At 46.9% G+C, this 23,259-nt stretch overlaps 1 protein-coding gene across 4 annotated transcripts in view; it reads left to right on the top strand.

Annotated features, from left to right (window-relative positions):
- RCOR3 (REST corepressor 3) overlaps window positions 1-23,259 on the top strand; it is a 135,461-nt gene that overhangs the window by 68,272 nt on the left and 43,930 nt on the right. For all 4 annotated transcript variants that reach the window (XM_063918268.1, XM_063918267.1, XM_063918269.1 and 1 more), the window contains one exon: window positions 10,466-10,687. In XM_063918268.1, the coding sequence (XP_063774338.1) occupies window positions 10,466-10,687 (222 nt within the window). The remainder of the gene's footprint in view (window positions 1-10,465; window positions 10,688-23,259) is intronic.

Below are 23,259 nucleotides of genomic sequence, written 5' to 3'. Positions count from 1 at the left end.
ATGCTAGGCGTCAAGTTTGGAGGAAACCAGGCACCGCTCATCACCAGGCCAATATCATCCCTACAGTGAAGCATGGTGGTGGCAGCATCATGCTGTGGGGATGTTTTTCAGCGGCAGGAACTGGGAGACTAGTCATGATAGAGGGAAAGATGGATGCAGCAATGTACAGAGACATCCTGGATGAAAACCTGCTCTTGACCCCAGACTAGGGCGACGGTTCATCTTACAGCAGGACCACGATCCTAAGCACACAGCCAAGATATCAAAGGAGTGGCTTCAGCACAACTCTGTGAATGTCCTTGAGTGGCCCAGCCTGAGCCCAGACTTGAATCCGATTGAACATCTCTGTAGAGATCTGAAAATGGCTGTGCACCGATGCTTACCATCCAACCTGATGGAGCTTGAGAGTTGCTGCAAAAAGGGATGGACGAAACTGCCCAAAGATAGGTGTGCCAAGCTTGTGTCATCATATTCAAAAAGACTTCAGCCTGTAATTGCTGCCAAAGATGCATCAACAAAGTATTGAGGAAAGGCTGTGAATACTTATGTACATGTGATTTCTTAGTTTTTTATTTTAAATAAATTTGCAAAAATCTCATAAAACGTTTTCACATTGTCATTATGGGGTATTGTGTGTAGAATTTTGAGGGGGAAAAATTAATTTATTCCATTTTGGAATAAGGCTGTAACATAAAAAAAATGTGGAAAAAGTGAAGAGCTGTGAATACATTCCGGATGCACTGTATACCAATCCAATTGGTATTCAGGATAAAGAAATAACAGTGGCAGTCCACTGGTAGAATTAATACAGTTCAGAACTGCGCCTAGTAACACTGTTTTTTCTCCATGCTGAACTGAACACCAATTGGAACAGTGTATTAAATTACGTTGAGCTCTTTGATGAGCAAATATGTTTTCACTTCTGATCAGTGTGGTTGTGTTATGATGCTATGTCCTATACATTTCCTCCATTGTGACATGGTATTACTCATTCTCTGGATTTTGTATTTTCTGATTTATAGTACCCGAGTTTCTACACTATATGTGAAATGCCTCATGTTTACCAATGTGTATTCAGCTTCTTCCTTTGTATTTTCCTTCCCGCTGTGTCCGTGGCTCTGCATTGTGTTCCCAGGCTCTTATTTCACTGAATAACTTATTTACCTGTTACTTATTATTGCTATGCTTCCAGAAAGCAATGTCCAAAGAAAAAAAATTAAATGTATGCGCTCTCTCTCTCTCTCTCTCTCTCTCTCTCTCTCTCTCTCTCTCTCTCTCTCTCTCTCTCTCTCTCTCTCTCTCTCTCTCTCTCTCTCTCTCTCTCTCTCTCTCCGAGGTGTACATCAAATACAAATTGCACAATAAGACTATATGTTTTATAATATTGTGTGTGTATATATATATATATATTTATTTTTATTATTATTATTATTTTTCTCTAACGTCCTTGAGGATGCTGGGACTCCGTAAGGACCATGGGGAATAGACGGGCTCCGCAGGAGATAGGGCACTTTAAGAAAGCTTTGGACTCTGGGTGTGCACTGGCTCCTCCCTCTATGCCCCTCCTCCAGACCTCAGTTTTACACTGTGTCCAGAGCAAGATGGGTGCACTGCAGAGAGCTCTCCTGAGTTCTCTGCCTAGAAGCATTTTTGTTTGGATTTTTTTCTACTTTTTTACAGGGAGCACTGCTGGCAACAGGCTCCCTGCATCGAGGGACTGAGGAGAGAGGGGCAGACCTTCTTGTCTAAGATAGGCTCTGCTTCCTCGGCTACTGGACACCATTAGCTCCAGAGGGGGTGAACACAGGTTCTTACTGGGCGTCCACCCCCAGAGCCGCGCCGCAGTTCTCCTCACAGAGCCAGAAGAACCGAAGTCAGAAGACGTCAGGCGGCAGAAGCCTTCAGCTTCACTGAGGTAACGCACAGCACTGCAGCTGTGCGTCATTGCTCCCATACACCTCACATACTCCGGTCACTGTAAGGGTGCAGGGCGCAGGGAGGAAGGGGGCGCCCTGGGCAGCAATATAACACCTCTATTATGGCAAAAGACAATATACATGTACAGGTGGGCACTGTACATGGCACTGTACATGTATATAAAAGAGCCCCCGCCATATTTTAGTAAGTTTGAGCGGGACAGAAGCCCCCCTGTCCCTGACACGAGGGTACACATGTATAAAGGGAAAAAGCCTGAAGTCACCTTTCCGTCCTCATTTGAACTGAGTGAATTGTGCGAAAAGGTTTGGGAATCTCCGGATAGGAGACCACAAGTTCCCAAAAGGATTCTTATGGCGTATTCTTTTCCACAAACGGATAGGATACGATGGGAATCTTCGCCTAAAGTAGACAAGGCGCTGACACGCTTGTCCAAAAAGGTGGCACTGCCTTCTCAGGATACGGCTTCCCTCAAGGATCCTGCTGATCGCAGGCAGGAAATTACCATGAAGCACATTTACACTCATTCAGGTACTATTGTTAGACCGGCTATGGCGTCGGCCTGGGTTTGTAGTGCGGTTGTGGCATGGGCAGATTCCTTATCTACGGAGATTGACACCTTAGATAGGGATGCCATTCAAATGACCATAGAGCATATCAGAGATGCTGCCTTGTATATGAGAGATGCTCAGAGAGACATTTGTTTATTAAGCTCCAGAATAAATGCTTTGTCTATTTCTGCTAGGCGGCTCTTGTGGACCAGACAGTGGACGGGAGACGCAGATTCAAAGCGGCATATGGAGTCCTTGCCTTACAAAGGGGAGGAGTTGTTTGGAGACGGCCTCTCGGACCTTGTCTCTACTGCTACGGCTGGTAAGTCGAATTTCTTACCTTATGTCCCCCCGCAGCATACAAAAAAGGCACCTCTTTATCAAATGCAGTCCTTTCGTTCCAATAAAAACAAAAAGGTACGGGGATCCTCCTTTGTTGCCAGAGGGAAAGGCAGGGGAAAGAAGCTGCACACAGCTAGCTCCCAAGAGCAGAAGTCCTCCCCTGCGTCTGCAAAGTCCACCACATGACGCTGGGGCTTCCCAGGGGGAGGCAGATCTAGTGGGGGCTCGTCTTCGGTTTTTCAGCCACGTCTGGGTTCACTCGCAGGTGGATCCCTGGGCATTAGAGATTGTTTCTCAAGGATACAGGCTGGAATTCGAAGACTTGCCTCCTCGACGGTTTTTCAAATCGGCTCTGCCGGCTTCCCCGTCAGAGAGGGAGCTACTGTTGGCAGCAATCCAAAAATTGTATATTCAACAGGTGATTGTCACAGTTCCTCATCTCCAGCAGGGAGAGGGATATTACTCAACCCTGTTTGTGGTCCCGAAACCGGACGGTTCGGTCAGACCCATTTTAAACCTAAAATCCCTGAACCTGTACTTTAAGAGATTCAAGTTCAAAATGGAATCACTCAGGGCGGTCATCGCCAGCCTAGAGGGGGGGCGTTGGATGGTGTCCCTGGACATAAAGGATGCTTACCTTCATGTTCCGGTATTCCCCCCCTCATCAGGCGTTCCTGAGATTTGCAGTGCGGGACTGTCACTACCAATTTCAGACGTTGCCGTTTGGGCTGTCCACGGCCCCGAGAATTTTCACCAAGGTAATGGCGGAAATGATGGTGCTCCTGCGCAGGCAGGGGGTCACAATTATCCCATACTTGGACGATCTCCTCATAAAGGCGAGATCTCGGGAGAAGTTGCTGGACAGCGTGTCTGTCCATGAAGACGTTGCAGTTACACGGCTGGATTCTCAATATACCCAAGTCCCAGCTAGTCCCTACACCGCGTCTAACTTTTTTGGGCCTGATTCTAGACACAGACCAGAAAAAGGTTTTTCTTCCGGTCGAAAAGGTTCAGGAGCTCATAGCCAGGTCAGGAACTTATTAAAACCAAAACAGGTTTCCGTGCATCATTGCACGCGGGTACTGGGGAAGATTGTGGCTTCATACGAGGCCATCCCTTTCGGCAGGTTCCATGCGAGGACTTTTCAATGGGACCTCTTGGACAAGTGGTCCGGGTCCCATTTACAAATGCATCGAAGGATCACCCTGTCTCCCAGGACCAGGGTATCTCTCCTGTGGTGGCTGCACAGTGCTCACCTACTAGAGGGTCGCAGGTTCGGCATTCAGGACTGGGTCCTGGTGACCACGGACGCAAGCCTCCGAGGCTGGGGAGCAGTCACACTGGGAAGAAATTTCCAAGGTCTCTGGTCAAATCTAGAGACTTGTCTCCACATCAACGTCCTGGAGTTGAGGGCCATATACAACGCCCTGCGTCAAGCAGAGGAATTGCTTCGGGAAAAACCGGTTCTGATTCAGTCAGACAATGTAACGGCAGTGGCTCATATAAACCGCCAAGGCGGAACGAGGAGCCGAGTGGCCATGGCAGAAGCGACCAGGATTCTATGCTGGGCGGAAGGCCATGTAAGCGCGCTATCAGCAGTGTTCATCCCGGGGGTGGACAACTGGGAGGCGGACTTCCTCAGCAGGCACGACCTGCATCCGGGAGAGTGGGGACTTCATCAAGAAGTCTTCGCACAGATCACGGGTCGGTGGGGACTGCCTCAAATAAACATGATGGCATCCCGTCACAACAAAAAGCTAAAGCGGTATTGCGCCAGGTCAAGGGACCCTCAGGCGGTAGCGGTAGACGCTCTGGTGACACCTTGGTTGTTCAGATCGGTCTATGTGTTTCCTCCTCTTCCTCTCATACCCAAAGTGTTGAGAATAAGAAGAATAAGCAGGGTCAGAACAATCCTCATTGTTCCAGATTGGCCACGGAGGACTTGGTATCCGGAGCTGCAAGAGTTGCTCACAGAAGATCCGTGGCCTCTTCCTCTAAGGCAGGACCTGCTGCGGCAGGGGCCCTGTCTGTTCCAAGACTTACCGCGGCTGCGTTTGACGGCATGGCGGTTGAACGCCGGATCCTAGCGGAAAAAGGGATTCCGGAGGAGGTCATTCCTACCCTGATCAAGGCTAGGAAAGACGTGACGTTATATGGCGAAAATATGTTTCTTGGTGTGAGGCCAGAGCTGCTCCTACGGAGGAGTTCCATTTGGGCCGTCTACTTCACTTCCTTCAAACAGGAGTGACTTTGGGCCTAAAATTAGGGTCCATAAAGGTCCAAATTTCGGCCTTATCCATTTTCTTTCAAAGAGAATTAGCCTCTCTTCCTGAAGTACAGACTTTTGTGAAGGGTGTGCTGCATATTCAGCCTCCCTTTGTGCCTCCGGTGGCTCCTTGGGATCTTAACGTGGTGTTACGTTTCCTCAAGTCACCTTGGTTTGAACCACTCAAAACTGTGGAGTTGAAATACCTCACGTGGAAAGTGGTCATGTTGTTGGCATTGGCTTCGGCAAGACGTGTTTCAGAATTGGCGGCTTTATCACTTGGTTTTTCATGTGAATAGGGCAGAGTTGAGGACTCGTCCTCACTTTCTGCCAAAAGTGGTCTCATCTTTTCATGTGAACCAACCTATTGTCGTGCCTGTGGCTACACGGGACTTGGAGGATTCCGAGTCCCTGGATGTGGTCAGGGCTTTGAAGATTTATGTGACCAGAACGGCTAGAATCAGGAAGACTGAAGCTCTGTTTGTTCTGTATGCGGCCAACAAGGTTGGCGCTCCTGCTTCAAAGCGGACTATTGCTTGCTGGATCTGTAATACGATTCAGCAGGCGCATTCTACGGCAGGTTTGCCATTGCCTAAATCGGTTAAGGCCCATTCCACTAGGAAAGTGGGCTCTTCTTGGGCGGCTGCCCGAGGGGTCTCGGCATTGCAATTGTGCCGAGCTGCTACTTGGTCGGGTTCAAACACCTTTGCAAAGTTCTACAAGTTTGATACCCTGGCTGAGGAGGACCTCATGTTTGCTCAATCGGTGCTGCAGAGTCATCCGCACTCTCCCGCCCGTTTGGGAGCTTTGGTCCTTACGAAGTCCCAGCATCCTCAAGGACGTTAGAGAAAATAAGATTTTACTTACCGGTAAATCTAATTCTCGTAGTCCGTAGAGGATGCTGGGCGCCCGTCCCAAGTGCGGTCTTCTTCTGCAAGACTTGTATATAGTTGTTGCTTACATAAGGGTTGTGTTATAGTTTATCGGTTTAACCGAGGCCATGTTGTTGTTCATACTGTTGACTGGGTAGTGTATCACAAGTTATACGGTGTGATTGGTGTGGCTGGTATGGATCTCACCCTTAGATTTACAAAAATTCTTCCTCGTACTGTCCATCTCCTCTGGGCACAGTTTCCCTAGCTGAGGTCTGGAGGAGGGGCATAGAGGGAGGAGCCAGTGCACTCCCAGAGTCCAAAGCTTTCTTAAAGTGCCGTATCTCCTGCGGAGCCCGTCTATTCCCCATGGTCCTTACGGAGTCCCAGCATCCTCTACGGACTACGAGAAATAGATTTACCGGTAAGTAAAATCTTATTTTACATATATATATATGTATATGTATATGTATGTATATATATATATATATATATATATATGTATATGTATGTGTGTGTGTGTGTGTGTGTGTGTTCACTCTAGTATTTTTTTAGGGCAGGGTGCTGATCACGGGTAGGGCACATTTTTCATTCGGGAGGGCACATTTTTCAGTTAGAAGGGCAAAATTAGGTACATACTATAATGCTTGGTCCTCCCATTCCCACATGCTAAAGAATGGACAGTGCGCGCCGACAGGGGCGTTGTTTTTCGTTGGGATGGGGCATAGCCACATAATAGTGGCAATTCACATTACACCACACAGTAGTGCAGCTAATACACCAGGTAGAACCTCCTATGCACACTGCGACAGGTAGAGCATGTTATACATATTGCGCCAGATAGAGCACATTCTACACTTTGCGCCAGGCAGAGCACGGTATACACATTGCACCAGGTAGAGAGCACTGAGACACATTGCACCAGGTAGAGAGCACTGAGACACATTGCACCAGGTAGAGAGCACTGAGACACATTGCACCAGGTAGAGAGCACTGAGAAACATTGCACCAGGTAGAGAGCACTGAGAAACATTTCACCAGGTAGAGAGCACGTTATACGTTATACACACTGCACCAGGTAGAGAGCACTGAGAAACATTGCACCAGGTAGAGAGCACGTTATACGTTATACACACTGCACCAGGTAGAGAGCACTGAGAAACATTGCACCAGGTAGAGAGCACTGAGAAACACTGCACCAGGTAGAGAGCACTGAGAAACATTTCACCAGGTAGAGAGCACGTTATACGTTATACACACTGCACCAGGTAGAGAGCACTGAGAAACATTGCACCAGGTAGAGAGCACTGAGAAACACTGCACCAGGTAGAGAGCACTGAGAAACACTGCACCAGGTAGAGAGCACTGAGAAACACTGCACCATGTAGAGGGCACTGAGAAACATTGCACCAGGTAGAGAGCACGTTATACACATTGCACCAGGTAGAGAGCACTGAGAAACATTGCACCAGGTAGAGAGCACTGAGAAACATTGCACCAGGTAGAGAGCACTGAGAAACATTGCACCAGGTAGAGAGCACTGAGAAACATTGCACCAGGTAGAGAGCACTGAGAAACATTGCACCAGGTAGAGAGCACTGAGAAACATTGCACCAGGTAGAGAGCACTTAGAAACATTGCACCAGGTAGAGAGCACGTTGTATACATTGCACCAGGTAGAGAGCACTGAGAAACACTGCACCAGGTAGAGAGCACTGAGAAACATTGCACCAGGTAGAGAGCACTGAGAAACATTTCACCAGGTAGAGAGCACGTTATACGTTATACACACTGCACCAGGTAGAGAGCACTGAGAAACATTGCACCAGGTAGAGAGCACTTAGAAACATTGCACCAGGTAGAGAGCACGTTGTATACATTGCACCAGGTAGAGCGCACTGAGAAACATTGCACCAGGTAGAGAGCACTGAGAAACATTGCACCAGGTAGAGAGCACTGAGAAACATTGCACCAGGTAGAGAGCACTGAGAAACATTGCACCAGGTAGAGAGCACTGAGAAACATTGCACCAGGTAGAGAGCACTGAGAAACATTGCATCAGGTAGAGAGTACTGAGAAACATTGCACCAGGTAGAGAGCACTGAGAAACATTGCACCAGGTAGAGAGCACTGAGAAACATTGCACCAGGTAGAGAGCACGTTATACGCATTGCACCAGGTAGAGAGCACTGAGGAACATTTCACCAGGTAGAGAGCACGTTATACGTTATACACACTGCACCAGGTAGAGAGTACTGAGACGCACTGCACCAGGTAGAGAGCACTGAGACGCACTGCACCAGGTAGAGAGCACTGAGACGCACTGCACCAGGTAGAGAGCACTGAGACACACTGCACCAGGTAGAGAGCACTGAGACACATTGCACCAGGTAGAGAGCACTGAGAAACATTGCACCAGGTAGAGAGCACTGAGAAACATTGCACCAGGTAGAGAGCACTGAGAAACATTTCACCAGGTAGAGAGCACTGAGAAACATTTCACCAGGTAGAGAGCACGTTAAACGTTATACACACTGCACCAGGTAGAGAGCACTGAGAAACACTGGACCAGGTAGAGTGCACTGAGGCACACTGCACTAGGTAGAGAGCACTGAGAAACATTGCACCAGGTAGAGAGCACTGAGAAACATTGCACCAGGTAGAGAGCACTGAGAAACATTGCACCAGGTAGAGAACACTGAGAAACATTGCACCAGGTAGAGAGCACTGAGAAACATTGCATCAGGTAGAGAGCACGTTATACACATTGCACCAGGTAGAGAGCACTGAGAAACATTGCACCAGGTAGAGAGCACTGAGAAACATTGCACCAGGTAGAGAGCACGTTATACACATTGCACCAGGTAGAGAGCACGTTATACGTTATACACACTGCACCAGGTAGAGAGTACTGAGACGCACTGCACCAGGTAGAGAGTACTGAGACGCACTGCACCAGGTAGAGAGCACTGAGACGAACTGCACCAGGTAGAGAGCACTGAGACGCACTGCACCAGGTAGAGAGCACTGAGACGCACTGCACCAGGTAGAGAGCACTGAGACGCACTGCACCAGGTAGGGCACATTTATGATCTCTGCTTTTTTTGTGCCAAGTTTACTTACTGGGGGCTGATGCTGCGGGAGTTGATCGCGCTGGTCCCCCCTCACACACCGCGGAGCTGGTTGAAAATTGCCACCACACTGATCCATGTACACAGAGGAGGGAGGGCTGGGTTTGCCTCGGCGGGAGAAGCAAACCCAGCCCTCCTTCTCTTACCAGATCCCCTTCAGCCAGCGCATCAGCGCTACAAGCCTAAGGCAGCTGCAGGGGGGAGTGACAGCTCGGCGGAGAGGCGTGACAGCGCGGTGGGACAGAGCGGCAGGGGGGGGGCAGTGACAGCGCAATGGGACAGAGCGGCGGGGAGGAGCAGGGGGCAGTGACAGCGCGCCCGGCGGTGAGTAGGCAGTCCTTTAGTAATCGGCAGGGCGGGCACAAACGAGCAGGGCGCATTCTGCCACTGAGAAAAGGGGCAGGGCGCAGCGCCCCATGAAAGAAGGCTATTATAAAACATATAGTCTTATTGTGCAATTTGTATTTGATGTACACCTCGTGGAGATAGATAGATAGATAGATAGATAGATAGAGATATACAGGTTGAGTATCCCATATCCAAATATTCCGAAATACGGAATATTCCGAAATACGGACTTTTTTGACTGAGAGTGAGATAGTGAAAACTTTGTTTTTTGATGGCTCAATGTACACAAACTTTGTTTAATACACAACGTTATTAAAGATATTGTATTAAATGACCTTCAGGCTGTGTGTATAAGGTGTATATGAAACATAAATTAATTGTATGAATGTACACACACTTTGTTTAATGCACAAAGTTACAAAATATATTGGCTAAAATGACCTTCAGGCTGTGTGTATAAGGTGTAAATGTAACATAAATACATTCTGTGCTTAGATTTAGGTCCCATCACCATGATATCTCATTATGGTATGCAATTATTCCAAAATACGGAAAAATCCGATATCCAAAATACCTCTGGTCCCAAGCATTTTGGATAAGGGATACTCAACCTGTATATATATATCTATTTATCACTCACACACACAGTATGGGCTGGATTCAAATGTCCCGTCCCGCCCACAATCGTGCCCGCTGGCAGCAATTGAAATGTTGCTGCCGATGGGTGCAACAAGTTAATTTTAGCTCGCTACCCCCTAGGGTAGTGAGCTGAAATGCGCTTTAAAGAGATCAAATTGGTCTTTTCACGCTCGCGCCCATGACTTTAGTTGGGTTTAGGCGCTTTGCGCGCCTAAACCCGAGTGTAATGGGCACGATAAGTGGGGGCATTTAAATATCGCTCTCCCGTCACTTTAGACGGATGATTGGGGGTGTGATAACATTTGAATTCCCCCCTATATATTTATTATATGTGCATGTTATATTTATTTTTTACATTTATTATTTTTTGCTCCCTCTCAGACGACTGCAGAACCCTGTATTCAGCCTGTCAAGGTTGCTCTTGGTAGTAGAAGAGAATACCAAAGTTTACAACATCGTCATCACTCTCAGAGATCTAAGTGTCGGCCCCCGAAGGGCATGTATATAAGTAAGGAGGATGTTGTAGCTGTGTCCTGTGGTCCCAACGCTGCCAACACAATTCTTCGGCAGTTGGACTCGGAATTAATATCCTTGAAGCGTCAGGTAGTACTTGTTTTTATTGACATTGTATACATTTGTATGTTCGTGTGAAATTTTTATCATGAGAACAAAGTCCCTAATTAAATAAATAATACGCCAAGTGAAAAGAGATGGGGACAAGGTACAACCCTGGGGAGTTCCCTGAGACAAAGAAAAGTGAGCAGAAACAAAAACCATTAGCACACACTTGGCAGTAGGAGCATAATACAAAACCTTAACCCAACTTATAATAGAGCCTATTCCAACCAGGGACATAGTCTTCCAGAGGAAGCGTCACTCAGCAAAGTTAAATGCTTTTGCAACAGCTAAAGAGACCATATATGCAGTGACTTCTTCCCTCAGTACCTGAAAGTGGGTGTAAAGTCTCCTGCGGTTAACTGAAGTGGATTGGCAAGGCATGTAGTCTGTTTGTTCTGGATGGATGATAGATGTAATGACCTGATTTAAGGTGCGTCACAAGGATTTTAGCAGACACCTTAATATCAGTATGTAATAAGAGTCTTGGAGAACAGGATTTTTCCCAGGTTTTGGCAACATTAGGCGCTACTGACATGAGTTGAGGCAGTGTGGTAACTCCCGCAACCGCTAAACAACTCATGCATCCTAGGGATATAGAATGCATTATGTGTTTGGAAATAACTGGACAGGCAGATCAATTTCTTCCAATATGAGCATAGCATCCAGAGACCAGAATATCCTGTGTATGTCAAGAAAATATGATAAATTATCTTTATCATAATGTGCTCTAGATGTGTATATATAGGGCAGTATGGATGGTGTAATGCTTAGCATTACTGCCTCACAGCACTGAGGTCATGGATTCGATTCACACCATGGCCCTAACTGTGCGGAGTTTGTATATTCTCCCTGTACTTGTGTGGGTTTCTTCCGGGTACTCTGGTTTCCTCCCGCAATCCAAAAATATACTGGTAGGTTAATTGGATCCCAGCATATTAACCCTATTATTTATTATTATTATTTATTTATTACCAGTTATTTATATAGCGCACACATATTCCGCAGCGCTTTACAGAGAATATTTGTCCATTCACATCAGTCCCTGCCCCAGTGGAGCTTACAATCTATATTCTTTATCACATGTACACACACATTTTGTGTATAATTTTGTTGGGATTCTCAATTCCAAACTGTATTTCATTTAAAATATGGGAATGTTAGTTTCCAAAATATTGGGCTCAGTGTATCATACTGATTTTAAATACAATTTATGCTTCTTCAATGGGTTTAGGTTCTGGCTCCCTGGCCTAAAGAGAGAGGACCACAACCAAGCATATCCATTACTGAGCACTGGGGAATAAGCTGACAAAACCCAAAATATATGGGAAGTAGGGGAGCATTTTTATTTACATGATGTGGTCACATACCACTGGCACCGCAGTAGGTTGAGGGCTGTGGGTTAAAGCCAATTGTTTACGTTATATTTTGTGGTCACACTTTCTATTACACATCACACAAAACATACAAGTTTGCAAAATTGCACTTCAGTAAACTCCCCCTTTAGATCCCCCCCCCCCCTGACTTAGATTTTTAGTTACAGATCTTAAGATATTATTTTCTTTTTAAATGTTAAAATAAAAAATACAATTCTGACTATTGTACATTCCACATTTTTTTTCTTCTTAAAGTTTCACTTACTGAAAATGTTGATATAGCATAACAGTTGGTATTTACAAAAGTATTCTTAAAACTGCAGTATAAAACATTGTATTAGTGGTTCTGATATTTTGCATAGGCCTCCTAACGCTCTATAAAGACAAATGCAGGTTTAATAGTGAAACTCCCAATGGATACGTGCTCTGGCAATTATCCAGCTACATCCACCACACTGTCCGCAGCCTGAATGAATCTGATAATAGACATTACTAATGTTTATAGCAAGGGCACACACTATACCCACAGACCTTTATATCGGGTGGTCTTCTGTTTGCCGGCGGTCGGGCTCCCGGCGCTCAGTATACCGGCGCCGGGAGCCCGACAGCCGGCATACCGACACTTATTTTCCCTCGTGGGGGTCCACGACCCCCATAGAGGGAGAATAAAATAGTGTGGCGCGCCACCGTGCCCGTAGCGTGGCGAGCGCAGCGAGCCCGCAAGGGGCTCATTTGCGCTCGCCAAGCTGTCGGTAAGCCGGCGGTCGGCCTCCCGGCGCCGGGATGCTGGTCGCCGGGAGCCCGACCGCCGGCCAGCCGTAGTGAACCCTTTATATCAGGGGCTGGCTGGACCGCAAACCCTACAAAAAGCATCTAGGTCTGGCCAGCACATAAAGCAAATGGCAGAGAGAAAGTCAGTGCAGTTCTCAGGGTCAATAATCTCTATCACAGGTTCTCAGACTCGGTCCTCAGGACCCCACACGGTTCACGCCCCGCAGGTCACCTGTAGATTTTTCAAATGTGACAGTTGGTGATGCACAGTGCAGCTGCTGGGTGACATGGAAAACGTGAACCGTGTGGGGTCCCGAGGACCGAGCCCGAGAACCACCGATCTCTATGATTAAGTTCAAGCCACAGTCGCCATCAGTGCTGGATTATGGTTTGTAGGCGGCCCCAGTGCCTTGTGGGTACCCCTACCAATAAAACGGTCTATATGATATGCTGGTGATCTTATTAAAAAGTATAATGTGTCAATACTCCACACAGAAGCCCCAGTTCATATATGCCAGAGTGCCCGCACACTGGTGATGTAGCTACAGTTGTGAACTGTACCTCATACAACCCTAGTTGTGAATGTGTGTGCGTGTACATGTGATAGGGAATATAGATTGTAAGCTCCACTGGGGCAGGAACTGATGTGAATGGACAAATATTCTCTGTAAAGCGCTGCGGAATATGTGTGCGCTATATAAATAACTGGTAATAATAGTATAAAAATTTGATAGTTCTGCAGGAACATCAGAAAAATATGTGCATTGTCAACATTTTCTTTCCCACCATATCTCTGATTAGCGGTAACTGGCCAAATCTTGTTACTCATATCTCGGACATTCCCGATAAAAGAATGAACTAGACTACTTCCCTTATAACAATAATACACTAATGTGCTCTATACCGAGACAACAGTATTTTAATTACAACAAAGTTTACATAAGCCCAAAACCGACCACTGCCAGGACCAGTAGCAAGCCATCACATTAGACCAATACTTATGACACTCCGTATCTATTATAACCATAAAGAGGAGACTATGGACACTACAAATGCAAAGGAAAAAAAATATGAACCCACCAGTGCCATATACCATCCGCCAACTCTGGCATATCGATTCTCAAGAACCCAGCCCTGAACCTAAACACAGAAAATGCAATTCACTCATCTGAAGGGATGAAAGTGGTTTAGAGAGCATGATTTCCTGAAGAGGCTTTCAACGAGGAAGAGCCCTTTTGGAGATCGCGGGATAAAATGGAATGACATTTATGAGGGGGTGATCGATGCTAGAGGTAAGGGTGCGTTTAGTGTGCAACAGCTTGGTTCAAGGCAAGTGGGCTATGAAGAGTAGACCAGGCTGTTCAATGACAGGGAGGAGCTGGTGTCCATAAAACAAAAACTTTTTTTGATGGTTTCCTTTTACTAATAATGTAATATTGCACAGGTAATTTCAAAATGTACTAAATTGGTCAAGGGCAACCTGATACACTTCAGGGGCTTGTGTGGCCATAGTTTTGCAAAAGGACCATACATTACCTTTAATCTCACTAAGCTAAAACAATGCATTAAACACACAGCACGCCTCCTCTCCCAGCCTCACATCTGGCCACCACCAAAAATAAGAATCTGTAATCTGGGTCTTTCCTTTGGAAGAAATAGGAAGATCATATGGTGCTCTCACTCTTCCACAGACTGGCATCCTTTTTCAATCAAGCGTTGTGAATGCGGCCTATGTGATCATGTGGCACTGAGCCCCAACCATGGCCCCATCAAGAGCCGGATTAGAGGGGAGGGGGGCGCAGGGGACACTCAGCAAGAGCACACTGACCTTACCAACCTTCCCTTCTTGTACAGCAGCAGAAGGAAGAACCAGGCAGCCAGAATTTGATCAGGACAGTGTGCAGTGCAGGCAGAGACTCGGGAGTATCGGGATTCATGAGTTTCTAACAGAGCTTCCCGACCTGAAGAGATATAGGAGTGGGTAGAGGGCTGTAAGTGGCCCAGGGATCCCATTTCCCCCCATACACAAGCTAGATCAATGCGTCTTGGCCCTGTGTAACCTGTTATCTGATAAGAGCATTCGGGGCTGCAGATGGAGACACAGAGTCCTCCTGAGTCGTGTGTCAGTGTGTAAGTAGTACAGAGGTTACTGATATTCTTTACAAAATAGATGATGGATTTGAACTATCTGTGTATTTTAAGGTTGTATAAGTTTCTTTGTTCCAATGCAAGAATACTATAAAATAGTTGTTTCTCAATTATGTGAAAATATAAACAGTGCCCAGTCATTATTAAATCATCACTTTAAATCCTATGTACACCATTGGTTTAACTGTAATATAAACAATCTCGTATATACCCCCCACTCCCAGATCACACTTTTGCACTTGCACTTTGCAGTCCCATAGTGGGGCAGGCAGGATGACAAGTGGGGCTGGTGCTGACAAGGTGCGGATGGTCAGAGGAGTGGGAGCCCCGGGCCTGACCCCATCTCTGTTTTGTTTTTTGTCGATTAGTAGTTAACGTGGGGTCATAAACTTGAAAGGAATTGAGCGCAGAAAGTGAAAACTTTTGTCCATCAATGATCTAAATGGATATTGCCAATTGCACAAGTCCAGACTTACTAAATGGCAGCCACCCGGAATTGACAGCACTGTGCTATCCAACCTACAGATGTAGCCACACTCCTCTATCCTCCGTGTGGCGTGTAGTGTGAAAAACTAGTCGCATTACGTTTCCCTGCGCCTTGTTGCAGCATGGCGTATTCAGTAGCAATGGAATGAATTGAGTTTCCAACAGGTGCAATACTGGTCTTCGTCTACCAGGTGTCTTTTTTTTCAATACCACCATTGCGCATGTGTGAAATCTCCATTGTAAAACGAAACGATGCTTGTAATTTTTAGATTTTTTTTTTTTTTCTCTGACGTCCTAGTGGATGCTGGGAACTCCGTAAGGACCATGGGGAATAGCGGCTCCGCAGGAGACTGGGCACAAAAGTAAAGCTTTAGGACTACCTGGTGTGCACTGGCTCCTCCCCCTATGACCCTCCTCCAAGCCTCAGTTAGATTTTTGTGCCCGAACGAGAAGGGTGCACACTAGGGGCTCTCCTGAGCTGCTTAGTGAAAAGTTTAGTTTTAGGTTTTTTATTTTCAGTGAGACCTGCTGGCAACAGGCTCACTGCATCGAGGGACTAAGGGGAGAAGAAGCGAACTCACCTGCGTGCAGAGTGGATTGGGCTTCTTAGGCTACTGGACACCATTAGCTCCAGAGGGATCGAACACAGGCCCAGCCATGGAGTCCGGTCCCAGAGCCGCGCCGCCGGCCCCCTTACAGAGCCAGAAGCAAGAAGAGGTCCGGAAAATCGGCGGCAGAAGACATCCTGTCTTCACCAAGGTAGCGCACAGCACTGCAGCTGTGCGCCATTGCTCCTCAGCACACTTCACACTTCGGTCACTGAGGGTGCAGGGCGCTAGGGGGGGGCGCCCTGAGCAGCAATAAAAACACCTTGGCTGGCGAAAATACATCACATATAGCCCCCAGGGCTATATGGATGAATTTTAACCCCTGCCAGATTACACTGAAAAACGGGAGAAAAGGCCGCCGAGAAAGGGGCGGAGCCTATCTCCTCAGCACACTGGTGCCATTTTCCCTCACAGCTCCATTGGAGGGAAGCTCCCTGGCTCTCCCCTGCAGTCACTACACTACAGAAAGGGTTAAAAAAGAGAGGGGGGCACTAATTAGGCGCAGTATAAACAATACAGCAGCTATAAGGGGAAAAACACTTATATAAGGTTATCCCTGTATATATATAGCGCTCTGGTGTGTGCTGGCAAACTCTCCCTCTGTCTCCCCAAAGGGCTAGTGGGGTCCTGTCCTCTATCAGAGCATTCCCTGTGTGTGTGCTGTGTGTCGGTACGTTTGTGTCGACATGTATGAGGAGGAAAATGATGTGGAGGCGGAGCAAATTGCCTGTAATAGGGATGTCACCCCCTAGGGGGTCGACACCTGAGTGGATGAACTGCTGGAAGGAATTACATGACAGTGTCAGCTCTTTACAAAAGACAGTGATTGACATGAGACAGCCGGCTACTCAGCTTGTGCCTGTCCAGACGTCTCATAGGCCGTCAGGGGCTCTAAAGCGCCCGTTACCTCAGATGGCAAATACAGACGCCGACACGGATACTGACTCCAGTGTCGACGGTGAAGAGACAAATATGACTTCCAGTAGGGCCACACGTTACATGATTGAGGCAGTGGAAAATGTTTTACACATTTCTGATAATACGAGTACCACCAATAGGGGTATTATGTTCAGTGAGGAAAAACTACCTGTAGTTTTCCTGAATCTGAGAAATTAAATGAGGTGTGTGATGAAGGTTTCCCCGATAAAAAAAACTGATAATTTCTAAAAAGTTATTGGCATATATCCTTTCCCGCCAGAGGTTAGGGTGCGTTGGGAAACACCCCCTAGGGGGGATAAAGCGCTCACACGCTTGTCAAAACAAGGGCTGTACCCTCTCCTGAGATGGCCGCCCTTAAGGATCCTGCTGATAGAAAGCAGGAGGGTATCCTAAAATGTATTTACACACATACTGGTGTTATACTGCGACCAGCAATCGCCTCAGCCTGGATGTGCAGTGCTGGGTTGGCGTAGTCGGATTCCCTGACTGAAAATATTGATACCCTAGATAGGAACAGTATATTATTGCCTGTAGAGCATTTAAAAGATGCATTTCTATATATGGGTGATGCACAGCGGGATATTTGCCGACTGGCATCAAGAGTAAGTGCGCTGTCCATTTCTGCCAGAAGAGGGTTATGGACACGACAGTGGTCAGGTGATGCGGATTCCAAATGGCATATGGAAGTATTGCCTTATAAAGGGGAGGAGTTTTTTGGGGTCGGTCTTTCAGACCTGGTGGCCACGGCAACAGCTGGGAAATCCACGTTTTTACCCCAGGTCGCCTCTCAACATAAGAAGACGCCGTATTATCAGGCGCAGTCCTTTCGTTCCCATAAGGGCACGTGGGCAAAAGGTTCCTCATTTCTGCCCCGTGACAGAGGTAGAGGGAAACGGCTGCAGAAATCAGCCAGTTCCCAGGAACAGAAGCCCTCTCCCGCCTCTGCCAAGCCCTCAGCATGACGCTGAGGCTTTACAAGCAGACAGGGAGGCAGTGTTGGAAGCCATTCACAAGCTGTATTCCCAGCAGGTGATAATTAAGGTACCCCTCCTGCAACAGGGAAAGGGGTATTACTCCACACTGTTGTGGTACCGAAGCCGGACGGCTCGGTGAGACCGATTTTAAATCTAAAATCTTTGAACACTTACATACAGAGGTTCAAATTCAAGAGAAGGGGACTACATGGTGTCTCTGGACATCAAGGATGCTTACCTTCATGTCCAAATTTACCCTTCTCACCAAGGGTACCTCAGGTTTGTGGTACAGAACTGTCACTATCAGTTTCAGACGCTGCCGTTTGGATGGTCCACGGCACCCCGGGTCTTTACCAAGGTAATGGCCGAAATGATGATACTCCTTCGAAAGAAGGGAGTTTTAGTTATCCCTTACTTGCACGATCTCCTGATAAGGGTAAGATCCTGGGAACAGTTGGAGGTCGGTGTAGCACTATCTCAGGTAGTGTTGCGACAGCACGATTGGATTCTCAATATTCCAAAATCGCAGCTGGTTCCGACGACTCGTCTTCTGTTCCTAGGGATGATTCTGGACACAGTTCAGAAAAAGGTGTTTCTCCCGGAGGAGAGAGCCAGGGAGTTATCCGAGCTAGTCAGGAACCTCCTAAAACCGAGCCAAGTCTCAGTGCATCAATGCACAAGGGTTCTGGGGAAAATGGTAGCTTCCTACGAAGCAAAGCCATTCGGCAGATTCCACGCAAGAACTTTCCAGTGGGACCTGCTGGACAAATGGTCCGGGTCGCATCTTAAGATGCATCAGCGGATAACCCGGTCACCAAGGACAAGGGTGTCCCTCCTGTGGTGGTTGCAGAGTGCTCATCTTCTAGAGGGCCGCAGAGTCGGCATTCAGGACTGGGTCCTGGTGACCACGGATGCCAGCCTGCGAGGCTGGGGAGCAGTCACACAGGGAAGAAATTTCCAGGGCTTATGGTCAAGCCTGGAGACATCATTTCACATAAATATCATGGAGCTAAGGGCCATTTACAATGTTCTCAGCTTAGCAAGACCTCTGCTTCAAGGTCAGCCGGTGTTGATCCAGTCGGACAACATCACGGCAGTCACCCATGTAAACAGACAGGGTGGCACAAGAAGCAGTCAATGGCAGAAGCTGCAAGGATTCTTCGCTGGGCGGAAAATCATGGGATAGCACTGTCAGCAGTATTCATTCCGGGAGTGGACAACTGGGAAGCAGACTTCCTCAGCAGGCACGGCCTCCACCCAGGAGAGTGGGGACTTCACCCAGAAGTCTTCCACATGATTGTAAACCATTGGGAAAAACCAAAGGTGGACATGATGGCGTCCCGCCTAAACAAAAAATTGGACAGGTATTGCGCCAGGTCGAGGGACCCTCAGGCAATAGCTGTGGACGCTCTGGTAACACCGTGGGTGTACCAGTCAGTGTATGTGTTCCCTCCTCTTCCTCTCATACCAAAAGTACTGAGAATTATAAGACGGAGGGGAGTTAGAACTATACTCGTGGCTCCGGATTGGCCAAGAAGGACTTGGTACCCGGAACTTCAAGAGATGCTCACGGAGGACCCGTGGCCTCTACCTCTAAGAAGGGACCTGCTCCAGCAAGGACCCTGTCTATTCCAAGACTTACCGCGGCTGCGTTTAACGGCAGGGCGGTTGAACGCCGGATCCTGAAGGAAAAAGGCATTCCGGATGAAGTCATCCCTACCCTGATCAAGCCAGGAAAGATGTAACCGCAAAGCATTATCACCGCATTTGGCGAAAATATGTTGCGGGGTGCGAGGCCAGTAAGGCCCCGATGGAGGAATTTTCAACTAGGTCGATTCCTGCATTTCCTGTAAACAGGAGTGTCTATGTGCCTAAAATTGGGGTCCATTAAGGTTCAAATTTCGGCCCTGTCAATTTTCTTCCAGAAAGAACTAACTTCAGTTCCTGAAGTTCAGACGTTTTGTAAAAGGGGTACTGCATATACAGCCTCCTTTTGTGCCTCCAGTGGCACCTTGGGATCTCAATGTAGTTTTGGGGTTCCTAAAGTCACATTGGTTTGAACCACTTGAATCTGTGGAGTTAAAATATCTCACATGGAAAGTGGTCATGTTGTTGGCCCTGGCCTCGGCCAGGCGCGTGTCAGAATTGGGGGCTTTATCCTGTAAAGGCCCTTATCTGATCTTCCAGACAGGGCGGAATTGAGGACTCATCCTCAATTTCTCCCTAAGCTGTTTTCAGCGTTTCACGTGAACCAGCCTATTGTGGTACCTGCGGCTACTAGGGACTTGGAGGACTCCAAGTTGCTGGACGTAGTCAGGGCCCTGAAAATATATGTTTCCAGGACGGCTGGAGTCAGAAAATCTGACTCGCTGTTTATCCTGTATGCACCCAACAAGCTGGGTGCTCCTGCTTCTAAGCAGACTATTGCTCGTTGGATTTGTAGCACAATTCAGCTTGCACATTCTGTGGCAGGCCTGCCACAGCCAAAATCTGTAAAAGCCCATTCCACACGGAAAGTGGGCTCATCTTGGGCGACTGCCCGAGGGGTCTCGGCTTTACAACTTTGCTGAGCAGCTACTTGGTCAGGGGCAAACACGTTTGCTAAATTCTACAAATTTGATACCCTGGCTGAGGAGGACCTGGAGTTCTCTCATTCGGTGCTGCAGAGTCATCCGCACTCTCCCGCCCGTTTGGGAGCTTTGGTATAATCCCCATGGTCCTTACGGAGTTCCCAGCATCCACTAGGACGTCAGAGAAAATAAGAATTTACTTACCGATAATTCTATTTCTCATAGTCCGTAGTGGATGCTGGGCGCCCATCCCAAGTGCGGATTGTCTGCAATACTTGTACATAGTTATTGTTACAAAAATCGGGTTATTGTGGTTGTGAGCCATCTTTCCAGAGGCTCCTCTGTTATCATGCTGTTAACTGGATTCAGATCACAGGTTGTACGGTGTGATCGGTGTGGCTGGTATGAGTCTTACCCGGGATTCATAAATCCTTCCTTATTGTGTACGCTCGTCCGGGCACAGTATCCTAACTGAGGCTTGGAGGAGGGTCATAGGGGGAGGAGCCAGTGCACACCAGGTAGTCCTAAAGCTTTACTTTTGTGCCCAGTCTCCTGCGGAGCCGCTATTCCCCATGGTCCTTACGGAGTTCCCAGCATCCACTACGGACTATGAGAAATAGAATTATCGGTAAGTAAATTCTTATTTTTTTTTTAGTTCCATCTCAAATGCACTGAACACTATAAAGTATCATATTATGGTGGATCTACTGTAATGTATGTTTAAGAAGTCTTACCACGATAACAGTTGACTTATTACACACTGCAAATTTTGCTGTGCTGGGGTACTCGTGATCACTCATGATATACTGTATATTTTACATTACAAATCTAATTTTTTTGTACACTGTGACTTGTACCGTGTTCTCCAACCTTGCAATTTTGCAGCGGCAGTGATGCAATAATACCATGTTTATACAGTACTGTATATGGCTAGGGCACTCATCACTCAACAGTAACTACAGTACCAGTATAAGCACAGAAAAAGTGTTTTGCATTGAGCTGATTCGTCTGTTCTGTAATGCTTTGTATACAGACTTGGACATGCACACAGATATTCCAATCAGTTTAGAAATAAGCTGTGGTTGCTACTTTTTACACAGATATACAAGTGTGGCTTTTCAAATTACGAGAGTCAGACTAAGACATGCACACAGATATATCAATCAGTTGCGCTTACAGTGAGTGACATCTCTATGTCACTGCAGGTGTCCGTCACCTGTCTCCATGGCTCTCTTGGCATAGTGGTATCGCCAATGATTTTCAGGAAAGCACTATAGCTTAGCATTTCCTATGCAGATACATCTGCAGTCTCACGCTGAATATCGGCATGCCGCATATCATTTTAGTCAGCAGAGTCTGCTTGTGCATCCTAATCACATTATGGTGCATATAAAATGCATTTACTGCAAAAATAGACGCCCAACATTAGCAGGACTGCCCGTGATCTGACTGCTCACGCCAGGCATCTTGCGGTGCATGCAAAATGCTAACATGCCTTACAAATGAACGTGCCTTCTGGGTTCCCTCCCACCATCCAAAGCCAGCATGAGACATTCATTTACATAGTGTACTGGTCGTGTTGTGTTTGTCATTTACTAAGCAGTACACCCAGTCCGTGAAATCACAAATCTCATGGGGGTAGGATTGGAGATGGGGGAGGCTGCCTATTAAAGCAATGGGGAGGCCCAGGAAGAAGTACAGTAAACTCAATCTCATAAAGATAACACTCATCATTTGAAAAGCCACACTTGTATATCTGTGTAAAAAGTAGCAGTCGCAGCTTTTTTCGCAACTGACTGGTATATCTGTGTGCATGTCTGAGTCTTTATAGGAAGCATGACAGAACGGAAAATAAAAAAAAGCTGTGCTTGCTACTTTTTACACAGATATACAAGTGTGGCTTTTTAAATTACGAGATTGTTATCTTTAGGAGATCGAGTTTACTGTACTTCTTCCTGGGCCTCACCACTACTTTAATAGGCAGCCTCCCCACCGTGAGACTTTTTGATTTCACAGACTGGGTGTACTGCTTAGTAAATGACAAACACAACACGACTGGTATACTGTGTAGATTAATGGCTCATGCTGGCTTTGGTTGGGAGAAGGGAACCCAAAAGGCACATTCATTTGTAAGGCATATTAGCATTGTGTCAGCACACTGCAGAAATTTGATGATTTGCCCTTGCTGAACATTGGGGGTAATTCAGAGTTGATCGCAGCAGTATATTTGTTAGCAGTTGGGCAAAACCATGTGCACTGCAGGAGGGGCAGATATAACATGTGCAGAGAGAGTTGGATTTGGGTGCAGTGTGTTCAAACTGAAATCTAAATTGCAGTGTAAAAATAAAGCAGCCAGTATTTACCCTGCACAGAAACAAATAACACCCCCAAATCTAACTCCCTCTGCAAATGTTATATCTGCCACACCTGCAGTGCACATGGTTTTGCCCAACTGCTAACAAATTTGCTGCGCGATCAACTCTGAATTATCCCCATTGTGTACTGCACAAGTCGCACTGTTTAATAAATGTATAACATACAGTGTATCCAGCATAAAATTGATAACAGTAAAGTATTCGAAATTGTTTCTTAAAAACATCTTGCGGGAATCAAACGGGCACGGTAACCATTGGCGATACCACTATGTGCCAAGATAGCCATGGAGACAGGTGTCTGACACCTGCAGTG

The sequence above is a fragment of the Pseudophryne corroboree genome, chromosome 4 (genome assembly GCF_028390025.1).
Source record: "Pseudophryne corroboree isolate aPseCor3 chromosome 4, aPseCor3.hap2, whole genome shotgun sequence".
Taxonomy (NCBI): Eukaryota; Metazoa; Chordata; class Amphibia; order Anura; family Myobatrachidae; genus Pseudophryne; species Pseudophryne corroboree.
The sequence above is the reverse complement of the archived record's forward strand: the minus strand, read 5'-3'. Positions and strand labels throughout refer to the sequence as shown.